The sequence below is a fragment of the Serinus canaria genome, chromosome 8, assembly GCF_022539315.1.
Source record: "Serinus canaria isolate serCan28SL12 chromosome 8, serCan2020, whole genome shotgun sequence".
NCBI classification, from domain to species: domain Eukaryota; kingdom Metazoa; phylum Chordata; class Aves; order Passeriformes; family Fringillidae; genus Serinus; species Serinus canaria.
In genome coordinates this window covers 16677718-16697521 of record NC_066322.1, presented here as the reverse complement: position 1 = coordinate 16697521, position 19804 = coordinate 16677718, and the positions used below count along the sequence as shown (strand labels likewise).

The following is a 19804-nucleotide window of genomic DNA, read 5'->3' as shown; positions in this document are numbered from 1 at the left end:
ACATACAATCAATCAAAATCTTTTATGCCTCTCAAGAATATATAGTAGCACAAAATCAACACTTGAATTTCTAGCATTCCACAAACCAGATCATTCATACAAACAAATGCATCAACTATTTACTTCATAGAGACAATCAACAGTAACACGAGAACAATTTAGAAATAATTTAATGTTCTCTAAACTCTTGTGGTTCTCAGCACTCACCTTAAATGTTTGTCACCAACATGTGTCATTTGTTTTACTTCCATGTTAAAATCATGCTGAAATAACGTGTACTAATATCTTAACAACAATACTTTTAACTAAGCCATGTATCTGATTGACACAGAATTTTGTTGCTCAAGATTGCTGCAAACATTTCACATCAAGGATTCCAAACTCAACAATCAACTAAAATGCAAATTAATATGTTTTTCACCCATGCTGCAAAATAGTTTTCCCCACTTAAACAAAGAACTGGAGAGTCTATACAATACACTTATCCCAACATCTGCACAGTCATCTCTGATTTCTGAATTTGTGTATCTTGGAAACAATTCTTCTAATTTTTTACCTCTAATGTATAAACTAGTAGTAGGTTTTTGCAATAAGCAGGTGTAATAGGTAAAGACCTCTAACAGAAACAAGTAGATTCCCAGAAACTACAGCAGAAAACTGAGTAGCAGTTAAACTAGGCCACAACATCAATAAATGCACAGCTAATAGGCAACTACTGACATGAATTCAGACACATAAAATTGTGGAGAAAATACTGAATAAAGGTGTTTTTCCAAGATGCAACTTAGGATTCCTATTATTAATGTAGGGCAACAGCACAACAAATGTAATTCAAATAAACTACTTGCATCTGAAACAGTAAACAGATTCCAGCCAGATGACTGTAATTAGATAAAAAGTACTACCTTTTGTATCATCTGGTATTAAATACAGCTTCACTAAAATGTCTTTTAATATACTGTCCTTAAAGTCAAAATATAATGCTTAAATGTGCAGTTTATGAGATTTTCTAAAACATATTTACCATTGTTTCCAGTCAAAAAAGTTAAAGCAATGACAGCTACTGAAAAGGGTTCCTCATATGGAAATATTGATTATGAAAGCCTTCTGAAATACTAACTTGAAAGCCTTCAGCAATACCTCTACAGGTGCTGCAGCTGTTCTATACCATGTTATAAAGATGATAAAAACACATCATACAAAGCCCAGAAGAAGAGTGCACACATCAGAAAGCATGCTGTACCCCAGAAGATGACCTTACAAATAACTTTGTGTAACTTGTACTTCTTTATTGTTAACTTGTCATCCTCTTTTATTCATGTCTTTTCCTCATAAAATAGAAATTAATACTAAGCAGAATACAGAAACTAATACTGCTGAAGCAACTGAATGAATGGTAACACCAAAGGAAAGAAAGATGATGAATAAAAATTACTTAAGATAGTCTGAACAAACTAAAAATAGAGCAAGTAAATTGTTAGGAACTTCTAGCAAATTAAGATCAGAAGAAACTGTTTTCAGAACAAAGACAAGCAGAATCTGATGGTAAAAAAAGAAAGCCATTCAAGATGTTAGGGTGCCATTTCCTGCTATAAACCTACTATGGATTAGCTTTAGTGGCAGAAACTATCGAAAGGTAAAGGATCCAACTACAACAAAGCCCCAAACCCCTTTACTACAGCAGGAATGCACAGATTTTTATTTATATTTTTCAAGTGTTCTTAACAGCTTTCTGCAAAATACAGTAATATTTTAAAAAATATTTCTTGCAAAGAGGTTAAGCTACATACTGTGCCACTCTGAAATAATTTAAATCAACTGAAAATAAATGAAAAATCTGCAAAGTCCTCTTGATGAAATGCTTTAAAATTCACCACCTTCCTTAAAAAACAAAAACCCCTTTGCACCACATGAAACATTGTTTTACATTGATTAAGAAAGGACAGGAAGAACATTATGAAAGGCTATTTCAATATTATGAAAAGCTATGGTTTTTACCACCACAGAGTCAGTGGTAACAGTCCTGAAAGGATAACAGGGAACATCCAAGCAACTGTTAGATTAACTAGGGAGATAGAGAAGCATGATACTCTCCCCACAATGAACACAAGTCAGCAAAAAAATCAAACCTCTTTTCCAATGACATAATGAAGAAAAGCAGTCAGGAAAGCCACAAGTTTCAGGTTTGACTTACAGTCTGATTATGCCTGCATGATTAGAAGTTGAAATGCTAAGTACAAAGTACTACTAACAGTCTATCGAGATCATAAGAAACATTTACATATAAGGTCTTAAAATTCACATTTCCCAGCATCCATATATATAAACCAACAGCAGTATTCCCACCTAATGTGTACATAAAGGTCCGTAGAAGCTCTCCTTTCAGAAATAAAACTCAAGGTTGAAAATTGAGTTTGGAGCACTGATATGGTTACCTCATTAGTGTAAAAAGCATGAATCCTGGCCATTCAGCACAACCACCTTAAGACAATTACATGTTTTCTCAAAAATTGCAAGGGATTTTCTACAAATGATGTTAAAATGTATTCATTACACAGCCCACAATTACAGCCTTGAAGTATAAAGCAGACAGAACATGGAAAAACATTTCATCTAAGAATCACTAAGCTTAAATACCACTGGCATCTCATCTTTAAGACTATTTTAACTCTTTTAAGAAAATTATTTTAATTTGACAATTGAGACTTGAGTGAAACTGAACGACAACCCTGCAGAATCAAAATAGTTGGAAGTCACTGGGGGCTAAGACACACACGCCAGCAGGAAGAGCAGGTAGGACACTGCCTAACCCCGGGTTTGTTTGCACCTACTGCAGTTTAATATACAGAGCCAATCCCCGGTTTTACAAAACCCCAATTCCAATGCACTGAGTAGATGTTTCTTCCAGTAAAAACTTCTTGTTGCACTCAGCTACTCTTACTTCACTGCTTCTCTCTCAGGAACACAAAGCATAAAGCTGGAAACTTGGGGAAATCCACTGGGATCTCTGAAGTGCTAGCCTAGCACAGGAGGAACTGCAACACTGTTCCTGGAAAGATGATAATTATTCTCCCTAGCACCAATACCAAAGTGAACGTGTTTCTTAAAAAGCTGTTTTGGAAAGAAGTTACCCTTGTTATTAAAGAGAGGTCTTAATATTAACAGGGTCTCAAACTTGGAGAGGTAAGTTAAAAGACCTAGTTTATGTGATTGCAAAACGCCTGCAGAAATAACACAAAAGACCTCACAGCTTTTACAAAACAAAGAAGCAATCAAGATAAACCAAAACAAATAACCCACAACCCCGTCCCCTCAATCTCAACCTAAACACTTAATCAGACCACCACACCTCTTGCTGCAGGAGTAAATATTTGAGTATCATGCAGAGCCAGGATACTTCACAAAACTGCTCAGCTTCCCTCACATGGGGACATTTCTAGTTAAGTTTCATGGAACTGTACAGTCTACATTCTCCTCACATTACTACAATGTAGAAAAATCCCAGACATTTGGATTTTCCTGATAAGTTACTATTTATTTTCAAGAAATTAATTTTTCCTCTTTAAACATGCCATCTTCTTCAGTATTTAGTCTCACACACATTAATGAGTTTCACTGGTCCTGTGAGATCTTTGCTCATAAAATGAACAAGCACTGGTAAAATTAAATATGTAAATAAGTACCTGCATTATTAGGGTCCAAATAAAGTAGGTATTAGGGGCATGAGGGAACTCACATTTGACTCTACAGAACAAAAATTGTTTTATCAGTCATCCTTAGTGGACCTTCAAACTGTTTTCCATTTACTAATCACAAATTTGAAGTTGTTTTCAGGGAAAAACTAAGATAAAACATTTCACTTAAAAGCATATAATGCACACCGTATCTTTACAGCTACTGTACTTTACTGGTTTATGCCTTTTACACTAAAGTCTCAAATTTTAACCTTTCTTTCAACTGATTATTTGACTTCTTTCCTGAATCTCAAATCTATGTCCATGCTAAAACTTGTTAATATTTTCTCCTTTTTTTTTTTTAATCAGTCTCTTTCTAGCCATTCCAGTATCTGCAATCTTTAGGCATTCTCTACCCATCTCATTTCTCAACCACATCACATCCTGTTCCCCAGTACTGAGAGATTATCCTTTCACCCACATGTTTTTCACCCAGCACTATCTGGGTGCATTATCTCTATCACATCAAACATTAGCTTCTTAACCGCACTTTCAAGGGCACTGCCGGCTGATTCCTGCTCATTACCTCATCATACCAAAGGATTATTGTTTGCTTCCCTTGAGACACCAGCACTCCCTGCACTGTTCAACAAGTATTTCCTGCACTCTCTTAGGTTGTTTGGGTGCTCATCCCCTGCAAACACGACAAAGGTCTGCCCCACTGCCATCCTTTGTTGGCAAGGCTCACCCAAAGGAACAGCTACAGGGATGCAGCTGAGATCACTGCCCACTGAGCTGAACAATATTGGGGTTTGCACAACTCTTGTTTGGCACCACCACTCTGTGCCCCAGCCCATCCACTCAAAGAGAGGATGCTCTCTATACTGAGTTTGTGTAGAATGTGCACAAGGACACTATGTGATTAATAGCACTAGGTCCGATGTAAATACAAACATAAAATATACTCCCATGATTGATTACAAATGTTAAATACCCTAAATATTCCTCTGTGACTGGCATCACATAAATACGGGGGGGAAATGCAGGACAATTAGATGCCCTAACAGACAGGTGAAGAACACTTTATCCATTAATCATAAAGATTAAAAAGTGTTGGATATTATAAATATTACAATTCCCTCTTCCAGAGTATTCCCCTGCTGTAGAGACAGCCAACTGCATTGGAGCACAGGTCTTGTCTGGGGTTCACACACATCAATTATTTTCCCACTCACTGCCACAAAAAAAACCCCATGCCACCTGGACCAAATGCTTATTTGAAGATATTATTAGAAAAGCAAAACATTACTGACCTCCTCTGAAAGAAATGAGGCATCTGGGGTAAAGACAAAGTGTACAAGAAGCATACCCATATTCAAAGAAAACACCCTCCAATTACTCTACCAAGCAGAATATTCAAAGTGAGGTGTTCACACACACTCATATTGGGCATCCATCATGAGAAAGAATCCAGCAATCAAATGCTCTCTTTACAAAGGATTTACAATGCAGATGGAGACCCAAAAGGCACACTCATCTTCATCACCTCACATCTGGTTACCTCAAGTATGCCAAAAGTTAAGGCTGCCTAACTCTCCACTGCAATTGCTGTCATATTTCAGAAGTTCTTTAGTACTTAAATAACTCCAAACTCAAATCCAGCAGAGGTAATTTCATTGTACGATGCCAAAAAAGTATCTTTTACTTAATATGGAACTACAAAAAAGCATGTTGAACTATTTCTTGTGTACCAGCCAGGGAGAAGCGATTCACACAGTACTCGCCTTTGGAACAAACATTTGTGAGTATCCAAATCACAGCAACCATACCAGCTACTATGTAGTAAATTAACTCTACCCCCTCCTAAACCGGGATCAAAGTGCAGGGGTTACTTTCAACATTTTAAAACACCATATTACTGTGCCCTTAGACATAAAGAATGCTAAAGTATTCTACAAATATTGCTACGATATTAATTGATTAAAACAAACTAAGTATAATCCAATTTTACAAAGCAACTAACAGGGACAAAAAGTTTATTTGCCCAAGATGACACAAGAGTTCCACATTAACGCTCAAGAAAGATTCAGGTCTTGCAATATTAGCTTTTTAGCTCACACTAAGACAGCATTTCGCCTTCAAAAAATGTAAACAGCAATAAAACTACAGGGAAATGTACAAAGCACGACGCCAGAAAAAAGTTTAATCAGTCTAATGCCCTGTTCATTGCACTGACAAAGCAGAAGTAGAGTTCTGAATTAAATAAATTTTAAAAAAATCAAAGAAAATATATTATTCAATCTTACATGTAACTATTTCAAATTTCTACACAGTAGAAATTTTCAGAAAATTCAGTACACCTACAATTCAGCCCTTTCCTGTTCTAGTCACCTAGCATGAAATGTAATACTCCTTCCACTCTCCTCTTAGACTCGAATTTGCAGCTGAAAAAAAACCCAGCAATGCAGAAACTTACTGCAGATAATTCCATAAACAAAGTCAGTGCAGAGGGTCTGCATTTTAATGAAAACCAGAAGGCTTTTATTAGTATAATACTCTTTTTTCCTTCTTTTCCCATCCAGCTGAAGCACTGACACACATCTGAAGACAAACCTCCAAACCTTCTGCCAAGAGAGCACTGGGACTGGGGTACGTAAACTCACTAGGGGCAAAATGAAACAATCTGACTGGAATTTCAGCTTTCACTGAACAGTTTGTTCACCATTACAAGGAAAAAGTTGAACATATCTGGACTTCAGGGAATTCTTTACCAAAAAGAACTCAAGTTCTTTAAAAAGTATGCACACGTGTTGCATGAACAATGAAAATTTAATCTGAATTGTGCTAAATAACTTCCCCTCCACAAAAAAATAAAACACCCTACGTTGCTCAATTACTAGCTTTACCAAGAACACTAAAAAGTGCTCTGTAAATGTGAGGACTGAAGTATTTAAAGATACTATATTAACAAATGAGGGTCTCACCCAGATCAGTCCAGTGTAAGAACTAATTTAAATACAACACTAATTAACTTTTAGATATCACACTTATTTCAGTATGTGTACATAATCAGTGATTACTCTACACAAACAATAACTACAAACCTTCTGTCTTCCAGCATTTACCTGCAAACAGCTGAAAGCACCAATCATACCTACTGGGGCAACCCTCAGCTCATGAGCACGTTGCCAACAGACTTTTATCTTCCCATTATTTTTTCCACCACAAATTCTGAGGGATTTGCCATTCCAGAGATCATTATTTTGACAGATACACATTTTAAAGAAATCCTCAGCTTGGCTGAGATAAAGATCCTGCAATCTCCAACAACCTTTTTACTATTCTCACTCAGGAAATCAAATGAGAGCTGCAGCTTTTAAAATCTTGATAAAGGCAACTCTCAGATTTTGTACTACCAACAAGGATACTGCATACATCTTTTACAAGACAGCAATATTTTTCCAGTGTTCAGAATTTCCAGATTAGTAAAGTCCCATATATGTTTGTACAAGCTTCACTGAAAAGCATATACACTTCCAAGTATGTAAACAAGTGGGGCCATAAATAAAAACACATGCCTTTTTAATAGATATCAGATGATAAAGCTTTCAAAACTCAAAAAAAACCCTTTCTAAACAGACAGTCAAAGACACACGTATGCATCCTTAAATTATGTTCAACATCAAATCCAAACTGATAGAGTCTCATGACAATGACACACCCCTTCCTGGAAAAAACAGTAAAAAGGTCAGATGTTTATGAACCAGACAATTGCTGGAAAAATATGGACAAACATTTCCAACTAAAACTCAGTAGAACTGTTTTCACACCAAAGCCAAAAGTAACTACACTTTCAATAACCAAGTATTTGATCCTTACATAACTTTCTAGTTGGAAATCTCAGTTCTTCCCAAGGCTGAGGTAAGCCACACAGCACAGCTTGTGAAAGAGTGGAACCTCCCAGCGATCAGGCATTTTATCCAGCATGTCACCCAAGACAGGGGAAATGTGTAACCATCCCATGCATCTGGAAAACACTGTAATCTTATACTTCAGCCACAAGACACATTCCTTGCACACATTTGCAGACCACAGCAGCAAGAGTACCTACTGAAGAGACAATCTATACAGAGTGCTGTTTGCAATCTTTGGGCTAAGCTGATGGAGAAATCTAGGGACAAAAAAAAAAAAAAAAAAAAAAAAAAAAAAAAAATCCACTTCCATTTCTCAAACATCCCCCTCTTAAACAGAGTATTGTCTTTAACAGAGTATATGTTAGCACACTGGAAAGTAAGCTTACAAAACATTAAGATTCAAAAGCACGTAAGAACTTCCATATGGGATATGGCTTGATATTCAGAATTATTTACAGTGGTTTTTTTATCTGTATTAACAATGCTATTAACTACATAACCATATCCACATTACCAGTCAAGAAAGGTTTCTCAGTTTCAAGAGAAAAATCTTTTTTTGGTTCGAAAAAAAACTTCTATTTAGCTAAAAAGAAATCTAACCTAGTAAACAAAAATACAAAAAATTACCACAGCAGAAGTATGCTACATAATAGCTACTTTTTGACATTAACTCTTTCATATTTACATTCTGTGGATGTTTTTAATATATAATTACACTTGACAACTTAAGATTAGGCAACATCACCACGTGATTTATCTTCTACAAAAAAATACTAAGATTTTAAAGCAAGAAGGAAACAATGTCTGAAAGCAGGACTGAAAGCCTAAGAAAATTTTTAGCAGCTTTTGAGAAACTACTGATGTAACCGAGTTATTCAGTGCTTTTAATAACAGAACTTGGGTTTATGCACAGAATGAATTTTGTTTAAGGAAAGATTAAAAAGAGCACATCACCAAATATACTTTGATCTTTCTTTGGTCCAACATAACTAATTTCTAAAATACTACTTTACAGTGCCAGTGGTTTCTTAATTATAAAAGATGGTGTGCTTCTAGCCCCAAGGAGCTCACAACAATAGTATCATTAAATCTTCTATAGCCATTTCTTTTTAATCATAAAATCTCAGCACAAAAAGCCCTCAGCGAAATTTCTGTTTTAAATATTTATCAAGAGGTGAGAAACAGATGGCTAGACTGGTTCTACAGACTGAAAATGTTCTGACATGGTATTCAAACTCTTTTTATGCCAACTGCTATTAAGGAGTTCACAGGGGTTGGAACAACACAACGTGCATCCAAAGCTAAAGAATATCCTTCCTGGTCGTTGGGTTTTTTTTGGTTTTTTTTTAAGAGACAGCACAAACTCTTTAATTTATTTCCAAAGAAGCCACTTCAGAGTGCCAATCACACTGTCTCTTCTCATTACACCAAGAACTTCATTATCAGCTACACTCCAGTCTCCAAAGCTTAGTAAGCCTTTAGAATGAAAGCAAATGCACTAAATTTTCGATTTAACAGCACAATAACCCAAGGTGGCAATAACCAGATGTATTTTTTAAATATTCTATGTTAATGCTATCTGTACACTTCAGACCCACCACAAAAAGAACTCCAGATGTACAGAAACATACACACTGCACAGATGCTCATGCTGAGAAGATTCTTAAACATATCATAATCTAACATTTTTATTTCCAAATATTTAAAGTTACTAAACCCCACCCCAATTTTAGTCCCATCAATCTATTCTTGCCTTGGATATTGCAGCACAGCGTGATAGAAAGAGAGACAAACTCCAAGAAAAGTATCTGTATATAAATAAACAGGAGCAACTTTCTGTTCCGAATGAAATGCAGCAATGCTACATTACGATTCGGTGCCACCTTTCTTCAGATGATTACTGCTTTACAAATGTTATCTACAAAGAAATTATATATCAGAGATAGGAAAATTTGGCACCTAATATTAAAATATATTTCAACTGAATTAGACAAGACTTGCCAGTGCTCTCTACTCTGTTTTAACCCTTAAGAGAATATTATGGAAAGCAGTTCACCAAAGTATCTTGGGTCCCATGTGGTCATACCATAAGGCACATGCTAGAGAGTGACCACAAAGATACACACACTGATGAGAATAAAATTATTTGTTGAATGTTACTTTCAAAGCATAATCAAAATTTTCTATTGTAGTAAGAAAGCAGAAAAGGAGAGCATATTTCCCACAGCACAGAAAATGTTGTGGAATGAAACAGTTCGATTCACAGGACGGCTTACATGATTTGACATTTATTTTGTTATTATTAATTTACATTATTTCATACAATGCTAGTAAAAGAAACACAACAAACAGCATGCTTTTTGGCCAAGACACACTGAAAAGCACCACGTGCTTCAGTCTAATCAAGACATACACTTTGGTACGATGCACACTCATTTCAGAGAATGGTGGTGTACTCATAAAGAAAAAAACACTTGCTTGAAAAACAAAGAGCTGCCCAATTTAAAGAATTAGAAAATCCTGGCCAGTCAAAGAAAAACCTTCCTTTGTCCTGTCCCTGATGTAATCATTTAATTAGCATATGTATAATTTCAATAACAGAATTGCTATATTTAATAATTACCACATAAATACCAGACATGAGTTGCTTTCCTTATCCCCTAAGTTTTCTTCTGGTTCCTTATTTGTTTCTATATCCATCTATGCTCAGTTTTTTCCTGTATCCAAAATGTACAGTTTTTTACTGTATCCAAAATAGCATACAGTATAAAACTCCAGAACAATTTTTAAAAATCCTCAGAACTGTGAATCAGCACAAAATATCAAAAAACAGCATGAAGAGATACAACTTCAGGAAGCAGAGTTAAGGAGATATGAAAAAGCCTGATACAGAATCATCAAATTTGCTTCAATGAATTAGTGAAGCATACCATACATATGCAAGTGTAAATGCTTTTAAAAATTATTATCTAGATACCAGACTTAACACTTTATGAGCTGAAAGCACTAATGAAGGAGAGCTTTATGCCCAATGAGGTGCCCAGAAAACCTCTACTGCTCAGGTTTTCTTATCTCTGCAGCTGGGGACTCTACACCTCGTGCCCTGCTGCCATCAGCAAACACACAGAAGCTCAGGCTGCCTTCTGAAGAGCCACTTGATGCTCATAACAGGCAATGATGGAGGAATTGCTACACCAGAACACAAATATATCTAAGAATTTATTTTTATCTTGTTCAGAGCTCAGTCTTTGAAGAACCACAATACTGTTTTTCCTTGTGTTTTTAACCTAGATTTAAAATAATTCTTAATGAATCTGATTTTGTACCAGATCTCCAAAAAGTAATCTTTACTTGCTCAGCACAAGTTGTTACAACAATTAAAGTTTCATGCGTTTTTCAGTAAGTGAAGCACTGACTATTCTTCCAGCTGAGAAACTTGTTTGACTCATACCATAGTAGATTTTTTAAAGTATGATTAAATTCAATTAAAAAAAAAATTTAAAGGTACCCCGTCATGCAAATGCTTGCACTGTCAAAGTCTAGTTACATAGTTACAAACAGACCATTTTATGCAGGAAGTTACCTCCGTGTAGAGTTGCAGGTCATCTTCAGGTATCAAGCAAAAAATATGTTAAATTTTGCTAAAATAAAAGTTCTGCAGTAAAATTTTTAGCTTAAAATTCTGACATTACTTCTTCCAACTGATGCATAAGAATTAGTGACTTAGGAATGAAAAGAAATATAATTGGTCAAAATAAATTCAGCTAGTTTCATAACACTGTGAGTTAAATCCCTATCATTAAAAGAAAGTCTGATGTCAAAATCCATCTTTTTGAGTATGTTTCTTAAACACAGGACAAGTTTCACACAAAACTGACCACAAGACAGAGTATAAAACCTTCAACTGTCATTTACAAGAGTATATAACCTTCAACTGTCATTTACAAGCTGAACAACATCAACAAAAAAAACAATTAAGAGGCTACAAAAATGAGCAGATACGAGTATGCTAAAACTCTGTTTTCTAAAGCAATACATATTTGAGTGGTTACAGTCAGTGCTCATCCAAATGCCAACCCCACTCCTCTCAAGTGACACACACACCCCTCACCTGAAATTCATAGAGACACGAGCTGCACACACACTCTTGTGTGGCCAATATAAATCACAGCTTTTACTTACTCCTCACTGCCAATGTCACAACAGTTTTAGATTTCAGGCCTATTACAGCAGCGTCATCAGTACTTAAAAAGAGTATTTTGCCTGAATTCTCATAGTGCCTACGAATCCTAGTAAAGCACAAGGTACTATGCAAAACACTAAAGTAACCCCTGAATACCTTTAAATCAGGCTTCTCCGCGTAGTACACGTGATGCTATTACATCTTCATTTTGCATAATCAAAGACAACTTAATTCAGGTGGCTTCAGGAGCTCCGCGGGCACTCCCAGTCCCCGCGCCCCACCCAGCCACTCCGCCCGCAGCGCCACGGCTGCCCCGGCTCCTCGGGCAACCGCTTGTCTCGGCGTGAAGCAGATCTTTGCTCCTCTAGAGACTGATGGCCCTGCACTACAACACACTGATAAAGGTATTTAATTCAACGCTAAACAAAACAAAACAAAAAAAAAAAAAAAAAAAAAACAAAAAAAAAAAAAAAAAAAACCAAAAAAACCAAAAACACCCCTAGGTCCAGATTAAGAGTTCCTGGACCAGACTTCAAGCTGCAACGTTTAGCTTTCTGTAATTTTTTTTTTCTTAGCACAGAAGTTTCTGCTTGACAGTCTTCAAAAGCAAATAAATGCAGGCAGGCGACTTTAAACACTCCTTGGTACTATTCTTTTTTATGCCTAAGCATTCCCACGATCAGCGTTAGCCCCAGCAGCAGGAAGCCTGGCAGAGGAGATACAACACCCCGCCACTGCGAGCAGACATCGCCGTGCCTCGCTCGGGCACTCTCCCGGGAGAAGCCCCTCTCTGCCGTCCTCGGCACGGCCAAAGAGCCTTCGGAGGGAAGAGGGGAGCTCTAAGAAAAGACCTAACGCGAAACAGAAACTGCCCGTCTCGTTGCTGCCAAGTCTTCGTATTTAAAACACAAAGCAATGTTAGCCAATATTCTGCGGTACTTTTAGACAAAGCTATACAGTAGCTGCGTCTAGTTAGGGACGGCAGTTTACACGCTTTGGTGCTCTGAGCAGCCCGGCGCTTTTCGGGGGAGCAGCAGTTCTGCCGCCGCCCCGAGGCTGCCCGGTGCGGGCCGCTGCCCGAGCCGCGCCGGGACCCCGCCCCGAGCCGTGCCGGGAGCGCGGTGAGGGCCGCGCCGGCGGGCCCCGAGCGCGGCGCTCCCCCGGCCGCACACAAAGCGCCCGTCCCGCCGTGACCGCGCCGGGCGGGCGGAGGGCGAGGGGCCGCCCCGGGGAGCGCCATGGCCGCGCAGGCGGCGCGCGCACCGCACCCCGGACGCGGCGCTCCCGCCCCGCCGCGGCCCCCGGCCCAGCGCCGCCGCCCTCGGCCAGCGCCGGACCCCCGCCCCGCCCCAGCCCCTGCCCGCCGCCCTTGCGCCGAACAAAGCACAGCGCCTCGGCTCCGACCGCTCCGCGCCTCCCCAGGGCAACCGCCCGAGCAGACAAGGGAAGGCGGCGAATCTCAGACACAATGAGAGGCGAGCCGGGACTCACCCACAGCTCCGTGCCCCAGCTCATGGCTGCTCCGCGGGCAGTGCCGGCTCCGCAGAGGCGGGGATGAGGCGTCGGGCAGCGTCCGGAGAACGGGGCCCCCTCAGGCAGCGCCGGTGCCCTGGGTCACTCGGGAGAGGCGGCGGCGGCGGCGAAGAACGACGTCGCTCCCAGCTCCAGCTCCGCCTGGCTCGGGAGGGGGAGCCGCGGAGGAGACTGGGAGAGGGGCGGGTCCGGCTGGAGCGGCGGGGCCGGGACGGGAGCGGCCCGCGCTGCCCCGGAGCCCCGAGCGGCCGCGGCGCGAAGGTGTCGCGCCCGGAGCGGCCCCGCGTTGTTACTCATTAACGAGGCGACGGCGAGGCCCCGGGGCTCCGTGTCCCGGCCGGCTGCGAGGCCTCCCCGCCTCCCCAAAGCGCTGAGTCACGGCCGGCAGCGGCCCGGTCCCGGCTCGCCCCCTCCTCACCGGGCACCACGCCGACACACAGACGTAAACAACGATTTTTGTAATGTTTACATCACGGCTCTATATGTAAATCACAAATTGAGATGGTAGGAAAGGTGAGGTAGGCAGCTGAGGGGAAAAAAGCTCATTTTTGTTAGAGTACTTGGATTAATCATACTGACTGTAATAGGGAGTTTCCCCAGCAACTAGAAAAGGACAGGTGTTAAATCCTTGTCAAAGATTATTTTTACTACCAAAGCATTACAAAGGTACTAGTAGAAAGCAAATGTTTTGAAAGCCACCTGAATTAAATTCCACTCAGAGGGCATGAATTTTTTAATTTTCCTCTCATTTTTTGCTTAGAAATAATTTTTATAAGGTGGGATGAAAATTCAATGTAATAATAAAATAATAAATACTGCTAAGTTTCTGTATCATGAAACAAAAATTACTTAAATCCAATAAATTTTTGATTCCCAAGTCACTTCTCAGGTAATGTGCCTTAACATCACAATTTAGGTTTAGTTCTATTTTTCGGTCATGAACCCTCCACTTTTTAGATTCTGAAGATGAGATTCCACATGTGGGCACAGACAGCTGAAGTCTGGCACATTAACTATTGTTAATGTACCAGACTATTAACAAATTTTAATTCATTGAAAATAAAGCAGAAGTCTTAGCAGAATAATACTTACTGCTTCAGCTTAGTGAAAAATCTCACATCAGTCACTGTTACCCCCTTTTCCTGCTTAAGCATGCTCTTGCTTTAGGAGATTTCCATATAAATCCTGAGCTCTCCTCCAGTTTTGCAGTTGAGGATGTGAAATGAGCAAGCTGTAAGACAAGGGGAAGAGTCTACCACATCTCTGTGGGATACTGGAAATGGTAAAATTTATCACTTAGAATTGTGACATTGTTTCCATTATCAGGGAATGCAACTCACCCTAAGCCTAGAAATAATTAAACAAATATTACCCTAAAGATTTTTGTTCTTCTGGTCACATCCTTAAAATCATCATTTGGAGGAGGGGATGCAACCAAAGGGACTCAAGAACATATTAAAAGACATATTCAAGTAATGTTACATGCAGCAAAGGCTTCATGATAGATTGCATAGTTCTAGTATCCTTGTAAACCACTAGCTTCTTCTGGCAGATGATGACAACTTATTTTTAGCTTAGAAGATTTACTTTTATATTTAGATGTTTCCCCTGACATTGACTCATTAATGCAGGCTTTAAAAGAAAACTGCCCAATTCTGCATTTGGGCTGAATCCACATAATTCTAATTATTACAGTAGTTGTGTATTTTGTTAATTCTGTTCACTTTTCAACATAATCTGCTTGAGTTTCCAAGTGTACCTAAGGATATTATCTTGGCAGAAAAACAATCTGAATCATTAATTTGGAGTGGCAGAAAAGCTGTCTGGCACTCCCTGTGGGCGCACTTTCTAAAGACAGAAGCAGCTTAGTTTTCCACTGCCACAAAACTCAGCAGGACCAAACAAATTACTTCCAAATATCTCTGTCTCAGTGTGAGGTGCCATTAATCCTTTTCTCTGCTAGCCAGCAGTCTCTTTGTCATATTAAAATTGGATTTTTACTCCACAAAAAATAAGAAGAGTTGCAGAAACCGTATTATCTCTTCCTGCTTCAAAACCAAAAGAATTTAGCTCCCTCCTTCCTTTACACATGTATTTCCCCCATCACCAGCACTCTAAGTGCTCTAATTTTAAAAAATATTGATGTTCATAACACTTCCATGTGGTGAGTGGATAATCATTACTTCTCAGCTCAGGAAATACTTTGAGACAAAAGAATAGGTGTTTTGACACTTCAGCTTGTGCCCAGCTCCCTGCCAACTTCCTGTGTCTCCCAGAGGCTGGTTAACCATAATCAGCAGAATGCAAAGTGTTGGGAGCTCAGCATCTGCCTAGAGACTTACTGCCACTCGGTTCCCATTTCAACTATTAGGCAAAATTAACTTACGGTTTTACTCTGAGTACTGGGTTTTTTTTTTATTTACAGCAGAAAATTACCAGGAAACTGTATTAATTAGACCACATTAGTTAGACCTTCTGCTTCAAGGCAGAGGGAAAATTTCATTTATTAGTGCAAACTCAGCCACTGCTTGCAATGCCATAATTCTAATTTTTCTCATATCCCACAGAATTCAAATTTTTGTGGGAAGAACTGTACCCCTCCATCTTTTCCCATCCAGTTCCTGTACTGAAATGAATTTTACATGGCAAAAGAAAGGCTTGTTTCTTTCTTTTCCCTTTCATCTCAGCAAACAGAAATACATCAACAGTGACTGGATAAGAGAACTGAAAGGACACTGCAAACACCAGCTATAAATAGGAGGAAGAATGAGAACTTCCATCTGCTTTTACAAAACATCCTGTGCTCACTTTTTTTGCCTACACTATAACCAAGAGCACATCTTTCCTTGCCATATGTAGCAGAGAAAACGTGTTGTCAATCAGCATAAACTAGCAATATTATAAGTACAAACAGCCTTATTTCACAGCCATTTATTTTTTCCCAGTGAAACAAGAGTATCACATGATAATTCAGCATTTCCTTTTGATAATATAAACTGCATCCCAACCCAGAGGCTGGACAATTACAAAGTATCAGGAAACACACAAAAATCATTACTTTAAAATATGATTTTCAACTCTCTAATTCTTTCATTGCCTGCTTGAATACTATAAATCCATTTGCTTCCACTGTACATCCTTTCAGAATTATATCAAAACATAACCAGAAATGGCTTTGGTACCTTAATTTCTGTTACCTCCAGTTCATCTAACCCATGTTTTCTCCATTCTCCCACCAACCCCTTCCGTGCACGTTACTTTAAATTAAAAGAACACCAAGCTGTATCTAATGTGCAGAGTTAAGTATGGCCACAGTGAATTCTATATTCAATTTTTTTTCATTACCATATTATCTACAGGCATAAAATTATAGCTCTTAGATACTAACCAAAAACTTGAAAAGTCACTGCTCTCAGCATCAACAGCAGCTTTCAAGCAGAATGTATGGATTGACATACATATCAATAATGAAAGATGGAGACTGTCACGGTACTAATTGAAGTTGTAGAAAAATGAATAGCGGATGAATGTGTAGCAAAGGATCAGCACCACCCATTTTAATACTTATTAAGCAATATTTTACTGTCATTTGACTTTGAATTACAATCAGAAACAAACGTATGCGCAGTTGTGCAAAATCTGCCTTACGCTCGGCATCCTAGGTTACTGTTTAATCTCCCTAGCGAGTTTTAATTTCGAACTGGTTCACGCATTATCAGCACAGAGCGGCTCGGGTCACCCGCAGCAGTTTGGGCACACGCAGCCCAAAGCCATGTCCTGGGCTCGACAGCCGCCTGCCGGCAGCGGCACGGACACGGCACCGCCTGCCGCCGCTTCTGCTGCCGCTGCTACCGCCGGTCCCGCTGAACGCCTGCGAGTTACAGTAATGGGAAACCGAGAGCGCCAACGACCCTTGATTGTCCTACCTTCCATGCGACTGCAGCTCGTCACTTCTCTCCCTTAAAGGATTTAACTTCTGTGGCCAGAGGCTTAATTTCACGTGTACTTCCCTTATTTTATGTCTGGGGTGGTTCCTCCTTCTTTCAAGAGTTGATGTCCATTGCACAGTACCAAATTTAATTGATGCACGGAAAAAATTCCAAAGGATCGCAATCTGTAGGGAAACTCAGAAGTTATTCACATGTCAAAGAAAACTCTTTCCTTCCCACCATTAATCACATTAAAAGAATAGGAATCAGGAAATAAATCAACAATGGGAATGAGAACAGTGTGCTGTGCAAAGAATAGATATCCCACCAAGCATATCATTATTCACATTTCTATCTCTCCATATCACTTTAGTAAAGATAGCTACAACTCAGTTTATCATTTTTATTTGTTCCAAGCGAGATTCTGATCAGAGACTAACTGCAGGAATTTTCAAATAATCCCAGAGGGACAAAACCAAAAATAAATAAACCACTTAACAATGAAAGAATTTTGGTTTTGTGACATTACTTTTGAAGCTCTATTTAACAGAATTCCAAGTGTAATGCTTGCTCTTTGGATTTCAAAGGCAGATCAAATCCAACAGCTAATTGCATCCTAGTAAGAGACTTTTCCCCCACAACCCTTTGTATATTTTTCCCTTTGAGACAAAGTTACATGAAAGGGAAGAATATACACAACTTATTGAGACTGTTGTTTTCCCTCCCTAACACACTCATCTTCTAGTAGCCAACGTTTTTCCCTTTGGATTTACCACTATCTTGGTAAACATAGAACTCTCCTTTATGTTCAGATCTCATCAGCTGATAAATTTCCAAAAATTAAATACACAGAACGTAAGGGTTGAGTTGTGCTGCTACTTTGTGTCCTTAATACCTAATCCACAAAAAGAAGTTATCATGTCACTATTTCCTATGTCCTTTTTTCACATTAAAAAATGCACTATTTTCAGCACCAAATAAAATTTTGATTCAATTTGAGGAATAAATTGCCCCTCTTGGAATATAGAGACCACTGAGCAGGTTACAAAAATACATCCCAACACAGATGTGCTTGAAGACTCTCAGCATTCAGAAGCTTTATCCTGTGTCCATAAAGGAGAAACCTTTAATTATGCTACTGTAACACAGTCAATACCAGAGATGTCATTTTAGGGAGACGGGCAATTCTCAGTCCCTTTGGCACACAAGTCAACCAAAACCACAGCTACAGCCAGCCCTGCAATGTCCTCCCTCCAGCCTTGCCTGCTCCTCTAGTTCTTCCCACAGGACCGTGTGGTTCATGGCCCACACCCCTCCCATTGGGAAGGGATCCCTGCCAGCCCATCACCTTCCTGAGAGCAAAGGCTGAGGGGAGATTTTTGCCTCAGAACATCCACTAGCACTTTTAAAGAAAGATAAAATACTACTTAATATTTTTTTATACATTTTGGAAAAAACTTGTTAACTGAAGTGATATTGAGTTTAGACCCATTTTCACATCCTGCAGACAGGAAAAATACCTTTTCCTATTCACTCAAAAACTGTCCATTTAAATGATAAAATGTACCAAGACAAACTAATTTTTTGTCCATAACATTTTATTTTGTTTACAATTTTAGACTAATATTTTTTTACACAAAGGCATCTCAAAAACTATAAATTTTTGTAGAAATGAAAATATGGTTTCCAACATCAGAACATATTGAAAACAAAAACAAGTAATTAATAACTTAATGAGTTTAGTTGCATACAACTTGCCCAACAATCCCAGACAACTAAATTACCACAGGTATAGAATAGCTAATCAGATAATATGGAAGATATATGTAAGTACATACTTAAGATGCAACTGAATTTAAATTCTGATTTTTACCTGCTTGAATATTACCTGTGTGTGAAAATGGCACCACAGTAGAATAAAAAAAAAATATTTATTGGTCACATTACTCCTTCATACATATTTTCTAAAATTTTTACAGAGTGATGTCTCCTTTATTGCAGGCTGGCATGGTGAAGACTGTCAGATTTTGCTTTAGTAACACTGCCACTGCCCTGACAAATCTTCTTCTCTTCCATGGATTACACTGCTGTCTGAGAAAACAAACTACCTGAAACTAAAGCAACATTGAATTTGATTTCTAATTCAGCTGTGGTTTTTCACTCTGAGCTGACAGAATGAAACTTGAACACAACATTAATGAAACCAAGTCCTGGTCCATAACCAGCAATCCCAAGCATTATGCTATTACAAATAAATGTTTTCATCTCTGACAATGACTTTTACAAGTTTGTTTTCCCAATTATTTGTTCTCTAGATGATTCACCCTACCCCGAAGATAACATCTTTTTCCTCTACTCAGTGCACCACCTTTTAGTTCTGTAGCATGTGAAAGTGTTAACTTCAAAGCACAGTGTAACATTGCCCACACCGGATTAATACTTGTATCATGCTTTGAATATGTAAAAGTTTATGATTACTGACTAGTAAGTTTTGAACTAATACCAAAACTAGACTAATTACTACTGAAATGAGTGTGGAAATCATTCCAAGTTGCACCATGCAATATTACT

At 38.8% G+C, this 19804-nt stretch overlaps 1 protein-coding gene across 2 annotated transcripts in view; it reads right to left on the bottom strand.

Annotated features, from left to right (window-relative positions):
• Positions 1-13467, bottom strand: part of FNBP1L (formin binding protein 1 like) — a 52835-nt gene extending 39368 nt beyond the window's left edge. For both annotated transcript variants that reach the window (XM_030226491.2, XM_030226492.2), the window contains exon 1: positions 13263-13467. In XM_030226491.2, the coding sequence (XP_030082351.1) occupies positions 13263-13286 (24 nt within the window). In that variant the 5' untranslated portion in view covers positions 13287-13467. The remainder of the gene's footprint in view (positions 1-13262) is intronic.
• Between the last annotated feature and the right edge of the window lie 6337 nt (positions 13468-19804).